Source organism: Camarhynchus parvulus, chromosome 2 (genome assembly GCF_901933205.1).
Source record: "Camarhynchus parvulus chromosome 2, STF_HiC, whole genome shotgun sequence".
NCBI classification, from domain to species: Eukaryota; Metazoa; Chordata; class Aves; order Passeriformes; family Thraupidae; genus Camarhynchus; species Camarhynchus parvulus.
In genome coordinates this window covers 23,423,322-23,450,180 of record NC_044572.1, presented here as the reverse complement: position 1 = coordinate 23,450,180, position 26,859 = coordinate 23,423,322, and the positions used below count along the sequence as shown (strand labels likewise).

Genomic DNA, 26,859 nt, shown 5'->3' with positions numbered 1-26,859 from the left:
TTGTTAGCAAAATGTAGAACTGAGTATGAAATACAACATCAAAGCTGCAGGCCAGTAAGAATGACAAATAACGTCAGTAAGCCAAAAGCCCAATAATCCTGATTAACAGTGTCAGTACGTGTCAGTCTTCCACCCAGTTACAGATTGGCCATGCAACATACAAACACACCTGCTTGGGAAGCTGCATCGATTGCAGCATCTACTAGGCCTAGGAGAATAGAGAGAGAGAAAACAAAAAAAAAGAAGCAAAGTAATTCACATGCCAGCTATAGTTTTCTTGTGGTGCAACAATGTAAGAGAAAATGAAGCCAAAGATAGATGTGGCATTTAATGACAAAGTTGTTGAGATAACTTAAGGAATGTGACAAGTTATTTTGGTATGCATGATATAAGTACCTACACATATTTATAGAATTGTTTGTCCTTACAGCTCTTAAACATGAAAATAACTTTATTATATTTAGAAGCCTAAACCTTACAAAAAATAACTAAAGTGGAATCATAGACAAAGATCTTCCTTATTACAGAGTAGGAAGCAGCAGGTTGTTCTTAAAATATAGCTGTTACAGAAAATGGCAGGAAACTGCAAATACACAAGATGTGCAATCTATAAAAATGGCAACATTATAAACTGGAATAAACTTCTAGAAATTAGATAAAATTATTACTTCATCCTGCTATTTACAATGTAAGCACTTCAATCCTTGAAAGATCAGTACTTCTTAAAACACCAGAGTTCTCATTTTCTTCCCCTCTCAAACATGAAATATTAATTTCAGTTATTAGTTTAAGGAAGAATTAAAAGACACTTTTACTTCATGAGGGTAAATGCTTTTTTTAAGTAAGCAGTTAGTTACGATTAAACTGACATGGTATATATCTGAAATTTTCACCATCAGGGCTGAAAGTTTTCATTACTGGTAGATAAAAGGCTTTCCTTATCATGGAACTGTTGTGCTATTCTTTCCTGAAAGAGGAATTTATTAGAAAAAATTATCTTCCATGACTAAAATAAATACAGCTATCACATGTAGTGCAATCACGTTCTGGTAGGTATGCTTCCTAGTCTGTCTTTAAGTCTGTTTGGAAAGTATTGACAGTATTTTTATCCACTGTTGCTATTCCATCTCCAGTGGTAATCTAAATGAAAGCAGATATTTGGAGACAAAGCTTTTTCTGGCTTAACAAACAACTGTAATTTCTCAACACTTCTAAAAATTCAGTCATTTTGTGTTTAAAAATTAAGACAAGTTATCATGCTAACATTAGGCAACAGGTGTGAAAATATCACAACTGGCCCTATCACATTTTTATTAAGAATCACAAAGGCAATCGAGAGAAGCCTTTGCCAAGACCACTTATTGGTTTTTTGGAAGTACAAGCAAATGTCATAGAAAGATTGTGATGAATACATACGCTGCTCTACTGGCCCCGCCTCTGCTCTCATGGCGTCCTTCTGTCTGGAGAGTAATTCCTTTTCTTCCTGCACCTGCTGCTGTTCAGCCTCTAACTCCTGCAATTTGTTACCTGTACACAGCAGCTCTTGCTCTAGATGGTCAATTACATCTATTTTTTCCTGGAGTTGTTTTTCCAGAAATGCTTTCTCATCTGCATAACCATCAATGAGGCCTGTAAAACATCAGTTCAGAGGCAGATGTAATAGACAATCAAAACCAATTTTTTCTTGTTGAAGTCACTATTGTATTCTGACATGCATGCACATGTATCTTAGATGCTCAACACCTGACAATTTCTGCTCCTGCCCTTGCTATCCTTTCATCATGAACAAATTACAGGAAAGATACCAGAACACCAAATATAGCTCTTAATTTCTACTCAGCGCAAAACCTCTGGAGCAAACAGGAACTCCAAAGGCAAGAAAATATGTATGTAATAAATACAGGAGAAACAAGAAATTGAAATAAATTCAGTATAAATCACTATAAATCCAGTTTTGAGTCAGTATTAAAATGGATTTTACCCTGTCTTGAGAATGTATTAAAACCAAAGGTGTTTACATTTGTTAACCATGCAGATCCATCTTTTCTTTCCATATTTGAATTCATAGAGAACACATAGGACTGGACATAAAGGACTGGATATTGAAACAGAAAATACTGAACGAGTAACATCATTTATAACATTTCAAAACTTTGAGACAATGCAAACTCTAGTGGTTATTCCCACAATATCAGATGCTGTTCACAATGAATACTCAATAGATTTGAAGTTGAAAGCGCATTCCCAGGTTAAATAGAACACACACTCCCACAAAAAGTTATGAAGTCTGCTAAAAGCACATGTTGTGGTATTTACTTCTGCCAGTTTTTTTTTTTTGAGATGCAATGAAAATTGTCAGAGCTCAGTGAACAAATCTGCATTAGCTTTTCCATCACATCAGGTAAGTCATATCTGACACCACTAAAACACAAGAGGTTAGAAAATGTCTCAGCTGCAGCATTTTTTGTGATAAGAAAGAAATGATCACAAATGACACATTTAATCTCAAGAGAAGACAGAGTACCATCAGATGTATAATGAACTAAGACATTGCTCTGCATACCTACCTACGGAATTCAATAAAACAATGTAGTTTGTCAGAGTATGCTCACAACTCAGTTCAATAGGCACAAATCAAATAAAGTGTTCTATGACATCTTTGTTTTGTCATATCAACATCAACAAAAAAAGGTGCCAGTCATTTAAAAGTGCATTAATTTCAAATGCACCTAACTTACAACTGTGCAATATATTTATCAAAGGCTAACACTAACATCTAATTCTCTCTTATATTCTAGAACTGTTCATGAACCAAATCAACAAAGCCATTCTGTCCTAAAATTTTAGGCATTTTAACTTTATTTTACTGAAGATTTGTGAATAAAGTTCCTATCACGACAAAATATTATCCTCCAAAGAAAGCAGCAGCATATAGCTGCCTACATTCTGAAATTCTTCAATATTAAACATTCTGTAACTCCATCTGTGTCCGAATATAAATTCTTAGGTCATTTATATCTTGTGGAAGAGTTCTTAATATTTTGCATGTTAAGACATGTTCTAAACAATTTCTTCTTACTCTTATTTAATTTTGAAAAAAAAAAGTAGTAATGCCTATTTCAGATTTTAATCCATTCCCTCTCAAATCAATTTTCATCCTTTCTGGTTTTGCTAAAGCTACTGAATTGCTGCAGCCAGTACTGCTGTTGCTGATAGACAATATTTATGCTGTATGAACTGACAGGCCATCAACTGTCCCTCACACCACATTTTAGACATGTGGCTTAGAAACCTGCACTGCTTTTCAGCTTATGTGTGTCCCAGTTATTAACAGCATGTGAAATCATGATGGATTATCTGTGTAAAAAGAAGAGGAAGCCTGGCAGGGTAGCATTCTCTAGGAGTAACATTTGACTATCAAACTTCACTCTATGCTCCCACTTTGAAACAGAAGTCTGCTGAGCTTCAAAACTATCAAAAATATCTTTCTGCTTACTACTGTGGAGATCCTATCTATAGAGCAGGTGTTTTTTGCCTATTTTCTAGATGCTAATCAGATATAATGACACAAATGTTGGGTGGCTACAAAACATTGAGCTATCAAAACAAGAGAACAAATTAAGTGTCCATCAGATTTGAACATATTTTCCTGATATCACAATAGATTGTTAGATTTCCCCCGGTGGGAGAGTGGGAGACCCTGTAATTTTTAATTGCTTCCTTAATGCAGTTGCAACTACACTTTTTAAAAGATCACTTCAAACAGTGCAAACTGAATCACCAGGATATTATCACATTCAGAATAAAGATTCTGTGTCAAGGTCAAAAGGCAGCAGACACAAACTGAAATATGGGAAACTGCCCTTCAACATATGAAAATAAGTTTGGCATTTTTTCCTTTCCCCTCACTGATGTTAGCTGGACACTGGAACAGCCACTCAGAGAGGCTGTGGATGCTCAAAACCTGACTGAACAGGGTCCTAGGCAAGCTGCTCTACCTCATCTTGCTTTGAGCAAGGGGTGGGAAGAGTTGATCTCCAGAGGTGCCTTCCAGCCACAACTATTTATGATTTTAAGCTGTTAACATTTAAGCTTGTCTGCACAAACATGTTATGAAGAAGTAAATTAATTTTGAGGATCCAAACACATACACAATATATTATTTTTAATATTGTCACATACATTTTCAGACAATAAGTGAGTCAAAATTGGAAAATAGAACCACAGTGTGGTTGATGTTGGTAGGGACCTCCAGAGGTCATCATGACCATAACTATCCAGAAGGCTGGTAACATTCCAAAATTTACAAAGAAATTGATCAAATTTGCAATTTCTTTTCCCAATTAATAAGTAAGTAGGTGCAAAGTCCAACAACTCACCAAAAAAGCTACTCACCCTCAGCTTTACTAAGCTCCAAAGCCAACTGCTCTCTAGCTTTGGTTTCCTCATTGAGACGTTCTTGTAGCTCTTCCTGATACCTGATAAATTCTGTGGCCTCTTGTTGCTTCTTGAAGGACTCTCGCATGAGTTCTGTCTGAGTAATTTTAGCATGTTCAAGCTATCACAGGGAAAAAAATACAGAAATTAGATAAACACCTACTCTATCACTCCTATTTAATGCACAGTTGCTTTACAGTGTGATGGGAAGCCTCACATAACTTCACTAAACATTTGATAAAATCTTTATTGCACAGTCATTTGCAGAGTACAAGATGAAGACTGACTTATAATAGTCAAAGCAAACAGACTTTGTCAGAACAGTGAACTCCATGAGCCACCTGGCTAAATCCGTGTCTTTGTTCCAGTAATTCCTGATCTATGAGTTTACACTAGATTCACCTTTGTTTACATGAGTTTTAAATATGAGGAAGCTACCACTCACCATACACTTAGAATGGCCAAAAAACATTGTATAAAACTGGTAGAAGCCTTATTATAAATTGACTGAAATGCTGCTTCTCCTCTTTTTCTCTTTAACATGAAGATTGATGAGAACATCAGGAAAATGTGAATTGTCAGAGTATTGCACATTTCAATCAGCAAGGGAGTAAAGCAATGCTTCTTTCAACAGTGTCAACCTAGCAGAATTATTAATGATCTTATATAATTTTTCTCCACTTGTCTGTTGGGTTAATATTTAACATGTACTGACACGGGTGCAGCACAGTTTCACTGTGCCACTATCCTAAAGTACTGGAAAACCATGCCATGTGAAATTGCATATTTACAGTTTAGACATATCCAAAATGATAATTTCAAAATGAATTAAAATTAGAATTACAAAAGGAAAATAATGCATAAAGATTAAACATTGTAAGAAGTTTTGATTACACAAAACATATTTTCTGCTCCTTTAGGTGTTTGTTTTTATTTTTTGTTTTTTTTACTTTTTAATATTCTAGTTATTGGCAGGTATTTGAAAGATAGTAACATCTACAGTTTCTAGAAATTATTCTGTGTCTTGATTTCTTAAAATATAAAAGCTTTCTCACTAAGTCCCGCTAAGATCATGAATATGAGGAGTTTGCTTTAAAAAGCTCAGAAAAATGGGTTAAGGAACATTAAACAGAACAGTGCACACAAAATTATCCATTTACACTTTGAAAAGAAAATTTGAATAATCAATACATTCCCTTTTATAATACATTGCATTTAAATGCTCAATTTCTTTTCTACAGCACTCCTTTTCAGATGGGCATCATTAACATATTAATGTTAATTATTTATTCTGACAATAGAGTTAAAGAAAGATCTAAATACTGCAACTATCTGCACCAGTTTGAGATATTTTTAAAAATCACAGCACACCCTTCCTTTATCCTTGTATTTTCAAGTGCTTAATTAAAGACCACCTGGATAAAAGGATTTTTTAAGATTTACTATACATAGACAACTGTAAAAGTGGCTTCCTGAAATGCATGAAATTTTTCAGTTAAAACTCACAACAAAAACTATTCTCCAGGTTTTTTCAGTAATAACAACAAAAAGTATTGTTAAAAATATCACAGGGCAAAACCAAAAAGAAGTACAAACACAAACATGATTTTTTAAGATCAACAATTTCTCCACGGGATCACTGAAAGCAAGCTGCCAGCTTGTGCTAGTTACTGTTACTAGTCAGTGCACCAAAGTTAAAGGGAACAGCTTTGACTGCAGTCTCTTCCCCGCTTTGAATTACTCAGTGGGAAAAATGAAATGTAATAATAGTAACACTGAAGTGCTTTAAAATGAGATCTCAAATATCTGGAATTTAACATATTTCTGTGTCTGATAAATTTATTTTGTTAGAAATGACCAGAGAGTTGTATAATTAAGTGCCCACTTCAGTGCCCAGTGAAAACTGATTAGGAAAAGGGCCTTTCAGCAGTACAATTTTAACAACAGAGACAAGTTTATATAATTTTTCACTGCATTCTCTTCTATTTAAGCTTAATTTCTTTTAAAAACTTGTATACTTACTGAATAGGGAGGTGTAGGCAACGAGATTTTAGAGACAACTTTCAAAATGTGCCCATTTTTTTTGTGGCTGAAGTGAAAAATTGAAGTATTTACAACTACAGAGTTATTCTCATCCAAGTGTTCGGTGAAAGGAAAAGGAAATGGCAAAGGCACACGAGATTCAACCTCGTATGTATCTTCTTCTTGGCCTTCAGTCCACAAACCACTAAACAGATTAGATGCCCAGTAGGTGCGGTAAGAATCCATTCCAAAAAATACTGCTCTTGCTGTATTCTCAACTGTCCTGTGGGTATTTGGCACTAGCTAGGCTGGCTTTAGGAATTTCTGGCAGGAATTTGTAACAGAACACATAGGTTTAACAGTCTGAAGACACATCCCAGCACAGTCAGTAACAAACCTACTCACAATCAGTAGGATGCCTCAGATCACTTTTCAAGCTGAGTAATTCAGGGGTGGATTAATCCCAAACAAAGAAGTAAAGGAAAACTTCATATGATCACTCCTGAAAAAGTCCTTCTTAGAAAAGTTTCACATCAAAAAGCAACAGAAATCTTCCAATAGCAACTGACAAGTAATTTCCATGGCAAGGAAGCAGAATTTTCTTCTACCTCCACAGGAACTCTGCAGCAGACAAGCAAGCTAACAAAACTGAAACTAAAAATTTTCCAACTCCACTACAGCAAATGAAAGAAAAATACAGCTATGTCATTATTTGCAGTCATCCTTGTTGCTGGAGTTAATTCAACAGGAAGAACTTTCTCAAGCTCTGCTAGTTTAAAGGCTTCCTGCTAGTATCTCCCAACTGAAAGAGTTCAGGGGAGTGGCCCAGTTTATTTACCTACACATAACACCAGCAGGTGGAATTTGAATTAATACACCCACCATATGCCTTGCCTCAAGTTTCAAACTGCACTTCAGGACTGAAAGTGTGTGTTCAGACAGGTCTCATACAGTTACTTTGAAGATTTTGCCAGGTTTTCTCTGACTCTTTAAAGTTTATTTGAAGAACCGGGTACATGTCTGTATGCAAAACACAACTGATTAGAGGAAAGGTTAAAATCTTTCCTGCCCAGTTTTAGATTATAAAATATTGCAGACTGGAAAAAAATAAAGGATTCAGTTTCTGAATATTTAAAAATAATTTTCAAGTCACCTTTATATCCATGGCATATACAAGAACTGTTTATAATCCAATAAGCAGACATTGCAAAGCAGACAAACTTGAGAAGACCCTCTACAGAACAGCCAGAGAGGTGTCAATATTTATACTGTGAGAAAATGTGTAAACAGAAGGATTTTTTATTAACTTCAGAAAAAAAAGCCAAACATATGTGATCATCAGGGATAAATCCATCTTTGTATAATAGGTATTAATGAAGAAAATGTGTCTGTATGTGTTTGAGCCATAACTCTTGCTGGTATTGGCAAAGTCTCAGCTATAAAGCTATGAAGGAAAACACTTTGACACCTTCAAATTGCAATGTACACAATCTAAAAGTAAAGCACATGATAAAAGCAGCATGATTTAAACTGACCGAGGTATATAATTCCTATTTCAGTTAACAAGGAAGTACTCCAAACTCCAAGCAACTAGCATCCCACCATAGAAAATACTCCGACAGCAAACTGCCTCTTTTCTGGGTACTACTCCTGAATCACAGACCTCACACAAATGCTGGAGTGCAGACTCCTTTTCTGATAGCAAGGTGGATATGTACTTAACTGGCCATGTTTAAATCACAGTTGGAAGAGACAGTAGGAGAGCTCCACCTTTTTAGTCAATTGACTAAAATGTTTGTCAAGAGAACCAGACACAGTTCCCCTTAATCCTCCCTCTTCACAAGCTCTATGTGCTCTGACACCTCCTGTCTCATCTCAGCTGTAGCAGAATGCAGATGATCTGTATGAGATATGAAAGATTGCCCTACATTGGTAAGAATGCCCCAAATTCAGGCTTCCTCTGCAGACCAAAGCAGATTTCTAAGCAGGAAAGTAAATTCATTAGTAAAGTCATGCTGGAGCATCCTTTTTTTGGGTGTAGGCACCTAAAGCATTGTTACAGCTGTCGAAATGAACCTGTGGGTTTTAGGCTTATGAAAACACAATCACAAGAAAAATAAAGAAAAAAGCCCAACTGAGACACAGAATTTAAAGTGGATCTCTATTAAATCACCCCACCTGATTTGAAGTTTCATTGATAGCTTCCAGAAGCTTTTCAACAGCTGCCTGCAGCCGAGAACTAATATTCAGAATGAGCTCTTCATTTTCGGGATCTATTTCCATCCCACTTTCTGCAAGATGTTGGCTCAGCAGTCCTTCACCTGCTGCTCCTGACCACATGTTAATATCATCATCTCCCATACCACTACCATGATATAAGGAGCAGGACTCTGAGGAAAAAAAAAGTTAACTTTTCATACAGACTCTCAGCAATTGCAAACATGAAAAGCTGTGCAACTCAGTTACCAGTTACAATAAGAAAGACAAATCCAAAAATGATTAAAATATTCATCTTAGTCACAAAAACAGAAAGGGAAATACTGCATACTAAAATTCACACAAACAAGATAAACAATGTGTTAATTAAAAAGAAGCAGAAGTGCAAGAGCAAAGGAGATATTAACAGACAATATTTTAGACATACTTTCAGTATGCTGAGGGACTCTGACACTCAACTTTGAACTTTTGTTACAATCACTAACCCTTACTACTTAAAATAACTTGCAATAATACTTGCAAGACTGTTTTTAAAATACAAATCAGATAAAAAACCCCAAACAAAACCAACACTAGACTGTCAGTCCCTGTTTCACCAACATCCAATTGTGTTACTATGCATTAACACAAAACTGTTCAAGTCAGTGAATCAAACTCAAGTGAGTAAAAGGAAAGGCATGCATGCAACTCAGCTTCTTAGGACAAACAGACTGGAATACAGAACAACAATACTCAGCATGGTTATTAGTGAACTGAAAATTTACTAAAATGGGCAGCTGAACAAATCAAGTACAGAGCAGCAGGACTGCAACTGTTCCTGCTGCTAGGCCACCTGGCACCTGTATGCTTCTCAATATTCCTGAGGTCTGATGCCATTTAAGGACATTATCCGCTCTTTCTGAAAAGCCAGACACACAGGGTTTGCCTATGGTATTATGCTGACAGCAAGTCCTCTAGAAAACAGCAAATTTGCCATATTTGGAATTCAAGGCTGTATTTAAGCAATGCAAGTGAAAGCAAAGTCTTGAGATGTTTTAAAATCACACTTTTGGTATGAAAGAACGATACAGTAGGTATATTGTGACAGTTGAAACTATTGTTGGTAGTCTTTTAAAAATAAAGAAGTGTTATGCCCTTAGACCAACAGATCTGAAATGTCAGAAATAAATGCTATTGTGGAGAGTTTTTTAAATGACAATTTATTTAAATGAAGTATATTTCTGGAATATATTTAAAGTAAATATTTTGGTATTCTGCATTTTTTTAACAATTAGATGTTTTTGCTTAGGATTTTCTCAAAAATATCTTATTTTTCAGGAAAAGCATTATGACTAAAAGAATTAAAAATACTCAATGCCTGTTTAGCAATGAAGTTTCAATACTGGGTTATCTTTGAATTCAAGTTCCTGGTTACTCCACGAATTGTGACTGCTGAACTAGAACAGTTTGTTTAGCTACAGAAATTGAATTGAAATTACAACAGGTCAATCTCACAAATTGCCTTGAAAAATGTAGTTAGGTCTTGTTGGTTTTGCCTCCTAACCAGGCAGGCAAATAATACTGGCAGGCATATAATAATATGACACTCTTGTTGATGTTGTTTGAACCTATCAAGCAAGTCAGATTCTAGCTTGAGGTTTGTTTTTAGCTTTTTTGTAACAAGCTGCAACATGATTAACCACTTGGTGTACTTAATATGCATTCCTACCTGCAGGTATTCTGCCAATAATATCTGCAGCCATATATATGACCCATACACAACAAACTAATCTGTGGTGATTTTAATTGAGGAAGGTTTCACTTGGTTTACTTTTTTCTTAAAATTGTTAAGATTTTTCAAATACAGATGCATTTAGTATTTTTTTTTCTTCTAGTTGTATTATTACTGTTTCATATCTCCTTTTAGATATGAGGGATATGTTACAAACTGTTTTCACACTCCAAAGGGAAAAAACAGAAGCACACTATATGCATGAACAGAACAAATAACCAGATGAACAGAAGATACATTCACATGGCACCTTTCATCTACACAGGATTTCAAAGCACTTTTGAGTACTGCACTTTGGAATGGCAGTCAAACTCCTGCAGTGGAATCACCCTAGCAGTGGCTGGCAGTCATTTTCTGCCAGCACACTAAATATTTGCAATGGGTTTATAGACCATAAAAGCTTTCCCACAACACCCTAATATTCCAACCCCTGCAGTAAAAGGAAGGCTGCAAAATTAACAATTTCACTTTTTATATCTGATAGCATTTTGATATCTTACCACCCAAATTTGGGCTGCGTTTGGGTGTTTCAAAATATATCAATAGTGATGCAGAAGCTTTAATATCCTCAGAGTAGAAAGGACCTTCATTTGAGATGGATATCGAGCAGCATAAATATTTCCAAATGCTGTGCCAAATTATTGGTTAAAGACTGAGTTGAAGGAAAATAAACTCCCTACTGAGCCACCAACACACTTACTGCAGCACCTGATGCTCTTTGGAGGCCACCCATCTTAAGAACTGACCAGGTAAGACCCTGCTTAGCTTCAGAGATCTCACAAAATAAAAGCTCACAGTACAGTAGCACAGCTCTAAACAAGATAAAACAATGACATATTAGTTATTGCACCATCTAATTCTTTCCTGATGGAGTACAAATGATCTTGGTAATGTTCCTGTTTTCCTTCTCAGGTTTAACCCATAATTCATGTCCTGTCACCCTTCCATTTCAGTAAATGATTTGCTTGTGAGGTACATTTGAATTCTGCAATGATGATTGTGTAAAATACAAAAATAAAGATTATACAAAATGACTGCAGAAATGTGCAGGTGGTTGCAAAATCATCAGAACTGTCTGTCTGGAAACTTCTGAAGAAAAACTTAAAAACACTAATGGCAGCTCAGAATGTAAATGTAAAGCCAGGTTCAGAATGTCTTTTACATTAATAATGTCAGTAATATTATTATTTCTTCTTGCCAGTGACCAGAACAGTACCAATGGGCCTCCACAAACTCATAACAAGACTTAAAACTCCTGTTTTGTTTATGACAATTCTTTTGTAATTCGCTTCCATTTCTTCTTGATAAATACAAAATAAATCTATAATATTAAAACATCATTTTGTTATATGAAATATCTCAAAACAAAACAACATAATTTGCCTGAAACATAACTATAAAAAATGAGGAAAGAAAGAGTGAGCTGTCACCGAAAGTATAATTTGGCACATGGAAACTTTAGTAGTCTCAAAGATATCAAAAAACCCCAACAAGTATCAAATGCACAAAAAACTTGTAATAATTCTGTTTATACAATGGGGTTGGCAACCTAATTGATGAAAGTAGACAACCATATTATGATTTCTACAAAGTGGAACTTAAGACCACAAATTCACATTAAATGTCTCCCTAAGTGCACAGTAAAAGTCTCTGTATCTTTTTCCCCTCAAAATGGTCTTAGTACACAGCCGCTCTGTACAGCAACTTTCCACACAATTTTCAGTAGTGGAAACAAGAAAGAGAAACATTGCCCAGTCTCATTAATCACCCCGGTAGCTTAATGTCTAATCCTCATTTTGTTAATTCTTATATGGCTGTTCATTCTCCTGCCCTAACAGAACTAAATCAAATTCCACAGTCCTGTAATTTTGTTTTTTGGTCAATACAAAATAACAAATATAATATAACTGACTTAAGTAACACTATCATCTCTTTGTGTAAACTCTCTCCTGGCAATGGAAAAAAAATCAACAAAAGAAACCAAGGTTTATATTGTTTCCTTTGCCATGGAGCATGCAGTTCAGCACATCAGATGTCATGGCCCACTAAATCTTAAGAGAAGTGCTCAATTATAGAGTGCTTGCTCAGAAGTTTCAGATACGGAAGTTGTTTATGAGCTGCCAACTGACATTTATGAAGCAATACATATTTTGCATCATGTAGAGCCAGTATCTCAGTTTACTCCTGGGATTACATTTAGGAATTGAGCTTAGGGGTTACAAGCTGAAAACAGTAAATCAGTCTTGTGGCAGCACAGTGTTTAGCTATTTACTACCTTTTTTCCTGGTACTGCTCAGAAATAAGGAGCTCAGAAGCTCAGAAGGCAAGAGGGTTTAATAGTCATGGAATGCTGTAACCTTGCAGGCTTCTCCAGAGCAACCTGCATTACTGCAGTCCCTCTACCCAAGCAAACTCACCAGATTATTGAGCACAAATGCCATTCCAGTGATATGCTTTATGACTGAAATTTGAACTTTACTCGCTCTTCTAGAAATAAAATCCTGTGCTTGCAGATAATCTAGTCAACGTCCCTCTATAAATGCACTCTATAAATCAGGTGTGGTTAAAAGCATATGATCTTAATGATTCAGCTTTTAAAAATGCTGAAACTCAGCAAAAACAGTAAAATGAGTTTTGCTGGTCAATACATATGGATTGTGTTCAGAAGGTCAGACAGAATTCCCTTCAAGAAACACATTATTTGACTACTTTATTATTAGATTAGATTTTTATTAGTATAAATTTATTCCTACAGATTTCCTAACTAATTAAAAAGGGAGATCTGTTTGGCTGGGTACTAGAAAGTACAATAACATGCACAGTTTAAAAATAACCGAACAGTGTCTACATATTTCTAAATAAAATATTTCTTCCATAAAATAATGGGGAAAAAATTTTAAATTTGTCCTCTCAAGCCATTTAACTGTTAGTATAGAATATGAATAATGAGAATCCCATGGCTGAAAACACTAACATTGGTCAAACATAGAATTGGTCATCTAATTCCATTTGAAGAACAATCAAATATTTCAGCTGATGAAACAGTGCAACTGTTACTATGGCTGCATGACCCCAGTGGCAGAAAGGATGCTCCGGTATATTTTGAGAGCAAAAAAAGAGAACTGTGAATACAGCCCCAGAGATATATTACAAACCACACATTCAGCCATTATAGCTACTGTAAGTTTAGCCCTTCTTTAATTTTCACTTTTTACTTTGGTTACTTCTTCCTTCATTGTTATTTCTGAACGTAAGGAAACATGCAACAAGGATATTGGAATAAACAACTGGTAGGTGGGCAGCTCGAATGCTGTTCTGTACCAAGGAGGGGCACTGCAAGAACAGACACCTGCTTTCTTGCAGGAGAGTGAAACCTTACATACCTCTTCAAAATACACTAAGAGCAAACACATTCTGTCACTAACAGAATGGAATTAAGCTTTTTTTCTACCTGAAGAGAGTCCTCTTTCATCAGAAGATTTCACAAGAAATTAGCAAATCATTCCAATCACAGGGCATGCTGTGTGTTCAGAGAGTCGCATTATGAAAGCCAAATAAGTCAAAATGACAAAAAAAGATATTTTTAACTCTGCTTTGCTACAATATGTAATGCATTAAGAATTGTTAATGACAGTAATTAGTGACATGTACAATTAGGCACACTGATGAGCAGCATCAGGCAAAAAGTGAATGTACCAAAAAATAAGACCAGAAGCTTAGTTATCCAATCTGCTATTTGAGGAAAAAGGCAAAGCCTCAAAAGCCTGAAGTTTGAAAAGATAATTTTCCCCACAACCAAATACAGTTACATGTATAGAAAAGTTACTTTTTTTAAAAAATGAAACAGAAGTACAAGAAAAAAACTGCTGTTAACTTGAAACTTCAGAAATTGTTAGACTACAACTTTATACATGTCATTGCAGATAACCTTTTGAGTGATCAACTGAAGATGTGTCTGGGCTACAAATTCATGCAACCTTTCTTAACTTGCCCCAAGGCTTAATGTGACCTGTATTTAAAGCCAGATGGAATCAATAACAAATGTAGATGCAATAATCTACATTTCGAAAGAAAGAGGTAAAGTTCACTTGCATTTACCAGTTGTATTATTATCCTGTAATAGACACTTTCTTAATACTGAAATGTATTATTTGATTTCCAGTTCTTTTTCTCATTCCTAGTAGTTCAAATTCCAGCCAAAACCAGATGTATAATGTGTCTGAGGTTGAACCGATCTGTTGCTCATTAGCTCCCCATAAGATCCAGGATACATGTGCACAATCTTAATGTACCTAAACAGCATTACAATCAAGCATCTACTCTTGCCCAGAAGAGAAATGGATAGACACTATCCTAGTGCAGTCACAAGAAAATAAACAGAGCCCACTAGAGTTCTTTGACGCTGGTATGCAACTAACTATAACATCAAAATGCTCTTTCAGTCTTGTGCCAACTAGCACTCCTGGAAACAGCTGATGGGCAAGTGTTGGCAGCTGAGAAGTTCTTGGAACTGTGTCCAGAACTGGATTTGCATGCAAACACTTCTTTAGGAAGCTAATGAAGTCCATAAGCACACATGTACAGGCTGTCCCCTGCCAGCTTGGCCTCAGTGACCAGCAGCATACCTCTGTACTTTTAGCGCACTGGCGCAGATACAGCCCTTGACACTAGTTCCCATTCCCCACACATACACAGGAGGGTGTAAGTGGTGCAATATGCCATGGAGCTATGTTTCATTCTTTTTGCCTCCATCAACAGAAACTTTTTTTATCCTTGACTTCTCAATCACTTTTCCATTCTGTTGCAGGCTTTGCAACAGGACCTAGATGTGAGTTTTAACTGGTGTGGAGCATGACCCAAACAACTCCTGAAATGTTGTCTCTTAAGCAGAGATGTCATATGCATTCAAATGAAAAATAGGTTGTGGGGGTTTTTTCCTTAAGAAAACTTTAATTTAAAATATCAAAGCTAAGAGTACTTAAATATATCATTAAAACATGCAAATGATACTTCTTATGAAATATAAAACCATACAATCAGTACCTTTTTCATACCCCACACGGATGCAGGGTTTTATTGACTCCTCTGTCTCAGTGTCCCAACCAGCTTGTTTGGAAGTCTGGACTTTCCCAGACCGATCCAGTAACCCAAGAACATGCTGACCAATTGTCTCCTCCATTGCTACAGTTGTCTTCACAACTTCTAAAATAATCTTCATGAGTTTTTCATTAGCCTTCTGAAAAACATGCCTGCAGGACAGAAACTAATCAATCCTCTGATCTTTCCATGATTTCCAATTGAGTTTTAGCCTTTACACACCCTTGCAACCAAAGAAGATTTGCAACTAAAATAACAAAATTAAGATTTCTTTTTTAAGGCTCAACCCTACATCATATAAATACACATTTGTGTTAAAAGTAAATTCTTTTTACAAAATATGTAAGAGGTCTAAGTATTTATCACTATTTCTACTCTTATCTTGGCACTTTATCTAGTTATTCTTTTATAGCAGAGGTCTGCTTACACCTGGTATTCATTATAAAATTAGTCCTTTCTCAAATGACAGTTAAGAAAATTGTCCCTCTACACATATCAAAAACTTTAAAGAATAGTCCACTGGTATTATAACATAAACCAATCATATTAATGTAAACTTAATTCACATATGCACATACAATATGTACATAAATATATGTCTATAAATAATGTTTATGATTCAACATGTGTAATACAAAATATATAGTAAAATAGGCTAAGATGTGTCTCATCCTCTATAACATTACATTGTTAGGCTTTATAAAAATATGATACTATTTAACCTAAAGTACATAAACTTACAAATATGGTTTTCTAGAACAAAATGTGCACATTATCATCAGTCAGAATAAAGCTTATAAAGATTATTAATCTAACAGCTAGAACATGATTATCAAAATTTAAGAAAAATATTTTCTTAACAGTTCTAAGCACCTTTCTTTAGAAAGAAGAGCTGAAGGTGTTTCATCAGGCTTTCTTCCCCCATCTTCATGCTCAAAGAGCTGCTCTCTCGCATCGTTTGGGTTCTCATTTTCATTCTGATTAAGTTTTGGCAGAGGGAGAGAAAACAAAAAGGACAAGAATCCTGTCATGTCAGAATCAACATATTCTTCTTATATATGGCAAGATATGAAATTGTCATTTCCTTTTAAATAGTTCTGCACCAAATTACAAATAAAGTAATACTCTTACTATGTGGAAAAAAATATTAACAAAAACAAACCCGGAAATCCAAGGCAGGACCAATTAGAAGGAACTTTGTTACACTGATTAAGCAGCTGTTGTACTTTCTGTTTGTGTTGCTATAGCAATATGAAAAAGTGAGTTTACTTAAGGAAATAGCTGTAGTAATAATCCCCACCTTCAAGCTATTCAACCAGCTTCTACTTACCTGAAGTCAAAAAGCTATGTTTACCACTATCACCTCTTGAATCTTACAGCTGCTCTGTTCCAGCAATACCCAACATCCTTTAGGAAAATATATTACACAGAACGAGCAACAGTGAACAGGAATCTTTTACTGCTTTTACATGCCAGCGTTGCCCAGAAAGTCAAAGTCCATATTTACCTCTGTCTGTGTGCTGTTGTTTTGTAACTCACAAAACAGCCTCTCTTTTCCGGGTCTGGAATGTTGTTTTAATGATTCCAGTTCTTCTAAAAGCATTCGCTCTCTCTCTGCAACCAGGCTGTCATTCTCCATTGAGACACGCTAAGAAAGAAATGTTGTAGAGACTCACACAGTTTTTTAAGCTTCTTAGTCAAGTAAGTCCTGTCACTTTTAATTCTTTACAGACATTGAACAATTGATTTTCAGTTCGTCTCTTTAAATCATTACAAAAACACTGAAAGCTCTCTAGAATGGAATACAGCTAAAAAATACTTAAACCTTCCTTAAGATTTTCATGCCATTTTTATGCTCTTTAGGAAATACAATGGTCACAATGCAAACTGGAGGGAATTTCTGAATATTACATGCTGTAACATGTTTTGCACAAGAAAAAAAGATAGTAACTTATTTTTATAAAAACCCTACACACATTCTCTTTTAAAAGAGCTAGAAGTGTTCATGGCTTAAACACAATGCATACATTTGTATGCAGTTCTTAGGAACACACATACTTGGCATTAAAAATCAAAAAAACCCCAGCAGCCTAAGTTCTACTAAGTGATTTTTATCAGTTACAGGAATTTGCAACCCTGACAAAGATGCAGTTACAAACTGAAAAAAAAAGGTAAAAGGAGAAAGTATTCATATATCAAAAGGAAAGATTATCAGGATAAATTATTCTAGGACTACTTCAAAGCAGCTAGGAGAGACAGCTGATGTTGCTGGAAAGGATTCCTAAGGTACAAATGATTGGCTTTCTAGACTCCAGAACTCCATGAGCCCACACTTAAACAGAGCAGAACCAGGTTTGGAAAGGTCTGAAGCTCCACTCCACAGTGACAGCAAAGAATTCTAGAATTCACTGATTACTAGCTTCATGTGCATTTTGGTAATGTTACACTGTTGAAATTCAATCAGAGTAAGATATATTGTTCTGGATTCTTTTTACTTTTACTTTCAGTGGAAGGAATCCTTGAAAGACATGTCTATAAATGACATTATTTTTGAATTATTATTATTTAAGATAAACTAATGAGTTTCATTAGCACACCTACAGTAGGCTTTGAATAGATGCAGAGTGACAGCAAGTTAAGTTTGAAAAGGCAAAGAAACATTGATGTTTCCCATCAAACCCTACAGATATTGTTTCATTCTCAAAGCTGGTAAGAACTTATCTCCCACAACTGGGGAAAAAAACCCAAAATGCCAAAACACATTGCTGCAGGAAGCCACTGATACTGTTCAAATCAGAATGATGAAAAATGAAGAATTTTATAGTATTTCTAGTCATGGCTGGTGGCTTCATGGATGTAAATGGCTGCTAGCCTGCATCCTACACAGGGCCATGCATCTGGAAGATGGCACGATTGGCAGTGCATCCACAATCACTCTCTTCTGGCTGCTGTGCAGCACTGCAGGTTTGCTCCATGTTTACAGAAATCTAAATCAATCCATCACAGCCTGAGCTTTGATTAAAGAAATATGTCTTCTGTAAATATAAGTATATATAAATATATACATATAAATATATGGGTTTGTATGTACACAAACACACAGAAAAAGTTATGTGTGTGTGCACAAGTGTGTATGCATGCACATGATAAATACGTGCATGCCTCTCTCTCCCTCTAAATAGATATAAATGCAAAATATTAATCTGCCTGGTGGTGTTCCTTTGTTAACCCATACTAACTCACTGGTTGAATTCTGTATTACCTCAGCTAATTGCACCTTTAGACTCTCCAGCTCAGCGAGGAGTTGATCTTGATTTTCCCTCTGGCGCTCCATTTGCTGCATGTGGCCCTGCCTCAGTAACTCGGTTGCCTGCTGGTGCTCCTGGTACTGCCGCACGAGCTCCTGCCGCATGTCCTCCAAGCGCTCCTCGTACAGCAGCAGCTGGCTGGACGTGGCTGTGCCTGTGTCCGTGGCCACCACCTCCCCGGAGTGCTGAAACAGCACAACTACTTTAGCACCTTATTCTCAACAACTGTTCCTAGGATATATTTAAATAAATTTCAGAAAATGCTTTCATACATGAAAGTAGCTAGAATGAAAGCATTATCGTGTTGCCTGCTTCTTGGACAGTCCAGGCTTAGAATTATTTTCCACCTAAAAAGATCATTGTTTTTCCCAATAACTCTCAACAGCATTAGCTTTCATGCTTTTTACAACTCCTTTTTATCATATCTATTTTAGCTTGGCCCCACCCCATGTTTCTGAAATGCTAAATATATGCTTTACACCACTTCAATAATTTTTGTGTTCAGCTGATATCCTTTATCACAAGAGGTTCAAATAGTTTAAGCACTATTTTTCGTCTGTTCTTTGTATAAACACTAAAATATAACCTAGTTTACAAAAAGTCTTTTAACAATTTATTGTCTGCAATATAGCTGGCATCATATTCCCTTCCTCAGGCATAGTACACAGGAAAGAAGGGTAGATAATTCTGGTCTGAAGTTGTCAACTCTTTGAAAGGGAAAAGGAAATATTTAAATGGAATTTTCATCTTAATTTTTTGCTGGATTTTTTAACACTTACTGGTGCTTCTTCTGCTGTAAGACCTTTGCTATGGGAAAGAAGTTCTTCAGAAATCACTGACTTATGTGTTGTCTGTCCTAACATGCAATCAGAGCTGCTGTTAGAATGAAGCTGTTCTCCAAGTGAGTTGATCTCTCCAGACTCTTCACTGAGCTCCTTGCAAAGTGATTTCAATCCTTCTTCATTCCTACTGCCTTTTCCAGTTGCTTTCCTAAGAAGGCTGTCAACCTCTTCCTCACTGTGCAGCTTCTTAATTCCAAAATGCATTCTCTCTGGATGTACAATCTGCCTTGGTGCTTCTTCTTCCTTCTGCCTAGCAATTCCTGACAATTCAGTCTGTTTGGCAAATGCTACACTCATTGACACAATAACCTGAAAAAATAAGAGAAGTCTGCATTAGCTTATGCTTCACAGCATCTCCTAGTACTGAAGAAATCTCATAGATGACCATCAACAATAAAAATTTAAGTACCAAAAGTTCCCAGAGGGAAACAAAAAAAAGATAAAAGAACAAAGATATCTTGTCAATCTTGAAAATGGCCACATCTTAAAATGCAGATATGCTGTATTTACAGTAGTTTAATGAACTACAATGCTGTTTTCCATTACAATAGATTATTTAGCATGGAAATGTCAAGTTTTGGTTTTTTTTTAAGAAGATCCTATTAGATGATTTCAAAAAGTCCTGGCAAACAAGCTTAAGAGCAGCTGTGCTAAGTTTTCTCTATCTAGCCAAGCATCCTATGCAAAAGTTTGACTGACATGGAATTTTAGGCTGTATAAAGAAAGCAGTGCCATGTGCTTGATACTTAGCACAGGAATTTTACTTAACCAGAAAGAAATTAATGGCACTAACTAGCTGCAGTTGCAGTTACAACAGGCTGGTAACTTTTGTGTTGCTAAGTATCTCTAATACAAATAAATCTCTTTTCCACTCATGTGAGTAATTCTATTCTAGATTTAGAATACAATGATTTATAGCACAAGCTACAAAAAGTGTGAAAAAAATAGTATAATAAATACAGAATTGTTACACTTGAAAACACTAAACTCTTCCTTTCCAGAAAATGTGAGTTTGTCTTTTGAACTTAAACTGATCTTAGCCAATGCAACATTTTTTTCCTCATAAAGAAGGGTTTTCTTGGCAGCAGATAAGAAAATATTTTTTTTTACTCTGGAAAACTTTTTTTTTTACTCTGGAAACTTTTTTGAAAATCAGAAAGTAAGTAAATCCACAAACACATATACGCTACCTATAAAATCTTACTTTTATTTTTCATGTTTTAGTCACCAGATCCAAAGAAAAATGATGCATTTTACACAACATACTAAAATGTACAATAAAATATGATGAGAAAATAATATTAAACTATTAAGTGCAAAAGTCTTTTGAATTGACCCACTGATAAGCCTATAGTAACAAGAAATACACTCTAAGTCTCTGGATTTTTAAGATAAATTCTAGGGCAGAATATGGTAGCATGTTGTCTATTTCCTTTGAAGTTTTAAACATTACCACTACAACCCATATGAAGAGAAATTATGAGTTAGGAATAGGAAAGATAGTTAAGAAAACCCAAAATATTCCAGAATTTTTAAAGACTTTTCCATTCAGAAGTCAAATGAAACTATTCCTAGTAAATAAATCATACAAAAGTTAGCATATGCTACAGCAGTTGCCTATATAGTTGAAAATGGCAAATAAAAATGACAGATCTTTTAAACATATTTTAAAGTAATAAAATAAAAGTAATACCTTTGCTACTTCTTCTTCTAATCTTTCTTGGAACTGCTTTTGGAGCAACTGAACAACATCCAGATCATTCTGCATTTCCATCTCCCTACCAAGCTGTAAGAAAAACATGAAAACTCAGATCATGTATTTGTGATTTGACTTCATTAGTTTCAAGTTTAAATCCAGCAAGAGATTTTTTCCCTCAATTAGGTTTTCTTCATCTCATACAAATCACGTAATTTTGTACCACAACACAGAAGAACTGGGTAGAACACTTTGCCACTTTCTGCTTCAAAATGAATTTTAAAAGTTGAGTTTGCAACAACTCTCCTTCCAGCACTCTTTGAGATGACAAATGCAGCGAAACCAGGTCAGTAAGCACAGAATCACAGTACAAAACAATGTTACCATTTTGCAAAATGCAGAATTTTTGAGCCAGGTTTCCAGCACTCGCAGGGGAGGAATGCATGGGGTCTTTCCCATTTGCACCTGGTCTCTTAAAATCTTTGGGGTTAGTTTTCCAAAATTTCTCCTAAACTGTGCAACATGTATGTCAGAAGTCCTGGTATTTCACTTAAATTGATCCTTTCATAACTCGTGTTTAAAGAAAAGTCACAATATTTTAAAGATTGCTGAAGAATCTCAGAATTTGAACACTAATTCTCTCCCACTTTAGTAAGAAGCAGCCAACTGAAACGTCTTGTTTCAGAGATAAAATAAAGAAAATAAATTTAAACCCAGCATCAATAAAGCAAGTTTTCTTAATCATAATTCCCAGATATGTTTTTCAGAAAAATTTAAATATTTTGCCCCTAACATGGACTGTCTAATAGTATAGTACAACACTAAGATGGTAACTACCTTAATCTACTAAGTATTAGTCCATAATTCACTTTAATCTAAGAAGCCAAAGCATATAAATTATGTCACTCTTACATATATTAGTTGTCAACTGAGTTACATCATACCTCTAATGCTTTTTCTGGTTTTTTCTGATGAAGATTTTCTGTGCACCTTACTTTCCTGAAGACTTCTTTTAACTTTCTTTCTGAATCTGAGGATACACTAAAAAGGTACAAACAGCAGAGAGGGGAAATAATAATTAAAAAAAATCAGTATTTTGCCCATGACTTGGTGAAAACCCGAATGTGTTAAATGGACCTAAACTTCACCACAAACTTTAGTATTACCTATCATTCTAGAAAATAATTAATTTCAGACAACTACATCTACACAAGACGTCTTTAGATGTAAAGGATAGTGCCTGGAGTTTTGAAGACTAAATGTGGTCTACTGAGTTGAAGTTTTGAAATTGCGGCTATAAAGCTCATATATATGAAATTACTTTTACACATTATTCCATTTATCAAATCTTCCTCTATTAACAATAAATGCCGCACTACTTAATCTGCAATGTTTATGTCATTTCTTTATAAGACTCTTAACAACTCTTGAAGGAATAAAACTACAGCAGAGCAATATGTTTATAAAGAATTGCTCCAATTCTGAAGTAGAACATAGAGCTTTACACAACTGGTTATTTGAAATACTTCTTGAATGAGCACGAAGTTTTAAGAATTGAAAAACTGATGAATACCTTATGTGGTCAGAGGACACCCCAGCCATCTGAAGCTTCTCCTGCAGATGGACAAGCTCCGTAGTGTACCTCTCTTGACTTTCTCTCAGCTGCTGCTGGAAATAGGACCGGAGGTGCTCCAGTTCTTGAGCATGCTGCTCCTCAAGTTGATTTTTAAGGATCCCTATCTCCTTTGAACAGTATTCTTGAATTGTAGGATCTGTATACAGGTTGTGTGAAGCAGGGGGTGAGAAGAACAGAAAGAAAGAAAAGAAAAAGAAAGAACGAACAAAAGAAAGAAAAAAGAAAGAAAGAGCGGAAGAAAGAACAAACAGAAGTATGAAAGAATGAAAGAATGAAAGAAAGAAACTATATTAATTTCTTCACAAATATTTAGCAGTGACTGAATAATTAATGTAGTTTAAAAATATTTCTGACATCCTGTAACAAAGAATGATAACCTAATCTTCCATTTTGCAAAATAATATTTGATATGGGTAACAAATTATTATTGTGGAAAACGAAAAAATACTAAACCAAAAATGCATCACAGAATCTACTTCTGAAAGAATTTACAGAATTAAAAAAATCAGAGTATTGTACTGCAAAATCAGAAAAAATCTCTTATGTTCTAGCTGTAGTAGGATATAAATCAGGTAAAATTAAAAGTCATTGTCTTTTCTTTCTCTCTGAATACACACACATTAAAAACAGCATATATATCTTTTTACCCATTAGATTCTGTGAAGGAGTCTGCAGACTTTCCTTTCCTATTTCCATATGGATAGGTTCCTCTTCCTTCCTCCCTTCTGAAGAAGACACCTTTGGTTCCTTAACCTAAATAATAACCAAGTAAATGCAATTAACAACAATTTGTCTAGTAACAGCATAAAAATACTATATCCAGTGCTGCACTCCCAGTATGAAAGGGAAATGGACACACTGGCATGAGTCCAGCTGAGAGTAGCAAAGGAGATGGGAGGCTTGGAGCATTTGTACTAGGAGAGGTGAAGACCTGGGCATGTATAACCTGAAGAAGGCAAAGCTGCCCGCTGGGCTCCTGAAGTATCAAAATTCGGCTGGACACAGTCCTTGGCAATCTTTCCTAGCTGACATTGCTTTGGGTGAAGGGCTGGGTTAGATGAACACCAGAGGTGCCTCTTAACCTCAACCAAACCACAATTCTGTGACATGGACAGCAGCTTTCTCCATTTTCTCAAATCACTGCCTTGCTCTGCCACTCAACCAGGATACACACATTTTCAAACACCTCCTCAGTCATCCAGAAGGAATTCATGCAACAGAGAAAATTCAAATGCTTATATACCCTATGCTATTCAAGTTTACCTGTTTACACTCTGCCATCAGCTGTGTTTGAAGTGCTTTCAGCCTGCTGTACTCTTCCATTATCTTCTGGAGAAGTGCATCCATCCCTTCTTGCACAGTTAAATTACACAAAGAACCAGGGACTTTAAAAAAAGAAAATTAACATTTTACCATAAATTTTAACACAAGTGATATGTTCACAAGTTCTGCCCTGAAGAATTTTCTGATAAACATTACAAAATACTGAAACAAGTGAAGTCCTTCCAGATTTTGAACACATTTTTATATATATTGATACATATGCATTTTTTGGTAGGATTGCTAGCTTCTTTCTTCTACAAAAGGAGGAAGAGAAAAACCCCACAATTTTTTTTCCACCAATATCCGTGAAAATGAAAACAGCGTAAGAAAATATCCATAACAAAAATAAAGTGCTTCAGAATAATGAGTAAATCTCTAAAACAGCTATTTAAGCACATGCATTAGTACTTGAAAAATAATGGCATAATTGCCAATCTGAAATACTTTAAATAAGTACTTTTAACCAGCATGATAGTACAAAGTCATTACCTTGACCTTGATCTCTGTGTACTGGTAATTCTACACTCAGCTTTTCTTTTACAGCAGGTTTACAGAAAATTTCCTGTTCTTTATCAACAGCTTCTACAGCAGCTGAAGAATGTTCATTCTGACTGCCACACAAAACCTGCACAACAAATCAAACAAAGTGAAAAGTAAACAATTTATTAGTATTTTGTCAATCACAATTCACAAAGAAAACAAGAAAAACAGGAAAAAGTAGTATTTTGTGAGCATTAACTTCTGTGAAAATGGTGGCATAAATGTTCTGTTGAATCCTAAGAATGTAGACAATCTTTGAAACTCCTGCTAAAAGAAACAGATACGAAAAGACTTTTCAGCTAAATGCATATGTTTCCAAATGAGTATTTAATTTGGAACTGGCAAGTAGTAAAATCTTTTAGAGAAAAGCCTTCTTTAGTAATGTGGAAAGCAACTTTACATTTTAAATGTCTCATTCTCAAAAGCTGCAATTTTACTTAAAAGAGGAACTCCTTAAAACACAAATTGGTATCTTTTTAGGGATTACAGCTCATCTTGTTCTTGAAGTGCTGAACAAATCAAACAAAAGTGTATTGCATAAAAAAGCAAGTAATGAACAGAATACCCTGTTTGTTGGTGCTATGTGGTCAGCAGAACACTGCAAGATTCACAAGGGGCAGGCAAACAGAAGATTTATCCATATGATTTCTGAAGGTGATACTTGAAAAGAAACCGCTTGCTCAAAGCACAGTGGGATTCTTTATTTAAAGATCTTGTACTCAACAAAAACCAAATTCAACTTAGAAAAGTAAAACCATAATTTCTCCAACAGCTCTACAAAAGGATCATACAAACAGGCAGCATTTTTCACACTGTGAAATAACTCATGCCAAGCACTCTCATTTAGCTGCCACTTTCTGTGAGCTACCATGGAGTTCCGCTCAATCTCTCCTATGGTGGATCTCAAGTTGAAATTCTGCTAATCACTTTCCCAAAAAGATGGGAATACCAAAAAGGTATTGAAAAAAGTTCAGCAAAGAAGGTAAAAAACCACCAAACCCCAAACCACAAACCCCATCCATTCAAAGTATTTTAGACTTGAAAACTTACAGTGAGTGACAAAAACACCTTAATTTCTCTAAAAATAAGTTAACAAGTAACTCAATTGATGGTCCAAAAATACCCGTAAAGGCCATCAGTTACTGTTACTCTAGAAGAAAAGATATGCCAAAATATTATTATAGGTGGCTGATATTAGAATGAAGACTAAATATAAGGTTCAATTTTTGACTATGATATTCATTTACTAAAAAAAAATACAGACAGCAAATTTTTTAGATTGTTTGACACTTTTAAGTCTTTGAAAGGTAAGCTGCAGCTGAGAAAGAAATTACTAGCTTATTGCAGATGTGAGAGGTGATGTCCTGTGCATTAAGATATTTGTGAGTGACACCGGACTCTTGAATCAAAAACATTTATCCAGAAACAAAGAGAAAGGAAAAAAGTGCTTCCCAATTAGCAGAGATGAGATCAACATTAGCTAGAAGATTAAGACTATGTGTGAGACAAAAGACTTGTCTGGACAAGGACATAAACCAGTTTAGGAAAAAAAATAGAAAACCATTTGCAATACTATTTTGGAAGCTCAGGTTTAGCAGTCTCTATTTTGAGATCAATGCAAAGAGAAAAGCTGTAAAGAAAACCTGCAAAAATAACGTAGAAAAATATGACTCACTAACCATCATTTTTGTTTTCCAAATTTTCATTTTGAAAAAGGCTTTTTGTTAAGTCTTACCTGAGCCAGTCTGGAACATTCCTCAGTGACAGCTTCATTCAGCTTTTCTATGAGTCTTTGTGTAGATTTCTCTTCATCATCTATGAACACAAATCATTCACATTATTTTTAAAAACTAGATGCACAACAACTTTTCAAAGGTCTAATTTCCTGCCTCAGTGAGGCTGCCTCTTCAGCTTGAGGAAGGACACTTTTTTGTTCCCTTCTTTATTGTTACAACACATGGACAGTTTCA

The 26,859-nt window shown here is 35.4% G+C and overlaps 1 protein-coding gene across 4 annotated transcripts in view; it reads right to left on the bottom strand.

The window, feature by feature from the left end:
* The window catches only part of AKAP9 (A-kinase anchoring protein 9), a 106,971-nt gene that overhangs the window by 30,212 nt on the left and 49,900 nt on the right, over positions 1-26,859 (bottom strand). For 3 of the 4 annotated variants that reach the window (XM_030971785.1, XM_030971787.1, XM_030971788.1), the window contains 16 exons: positions 26,625-26,704; positions 24,839-24,974; positions 24,290-24,411; positions 23,674-23,779; positions 22,964-23,162; positions 22,335-22,431; positions 21,388-21,480; positions 19,632-20,003; positions 18,807-19,037; positions 17,052-17,192; positions 16,418-16,521; positions 15,491-15,696; positions 8,638-8,849; positions 4,396-4,558; positions 1,417-1,629; positions 170-208 (listed from right to left, as the gene is read on the bottom strand). In XM_030971785.1, the coding sequence (XP_030827645.1) occupies positions 170-208; positions 1,417-1,629; positions 4,396-4,558; positions 8,638-8,849; positions 15,491-15,696; positions 16,418-16,521; positions 17,052-17,192; positions 18,807-19,037; positions 19,632-20,003; positions 21,388-21,480; positions 22,335-22,431; positions 22,964-23,162; positions 23,674-23,779; positions 24,290-24,411; positions 24,839-24,974; positions 26,625-26,704 (2,514 nt within the window). The remainder of the gene's footprint in view (positions 1-169; positions 209-1,416; positions 1,630-4,395; positions 4,559-8,637; positions 8,850-15,490; positions 15,697-16,417; positions 16,522-17,051; positions 17,193-18,806; positions 19,038-19,631; positions 20,004-21,387; positions 21,481-22,334; positions 22,432-22,963; positions 23,163-23,673; positions 23,780-24,289; positions 24,412-24,838; positions 24,975-26,624; positions 26,705-26,859) is intronic. The other variant, XM_030971786.1, reaches the window with a different exon arrangement.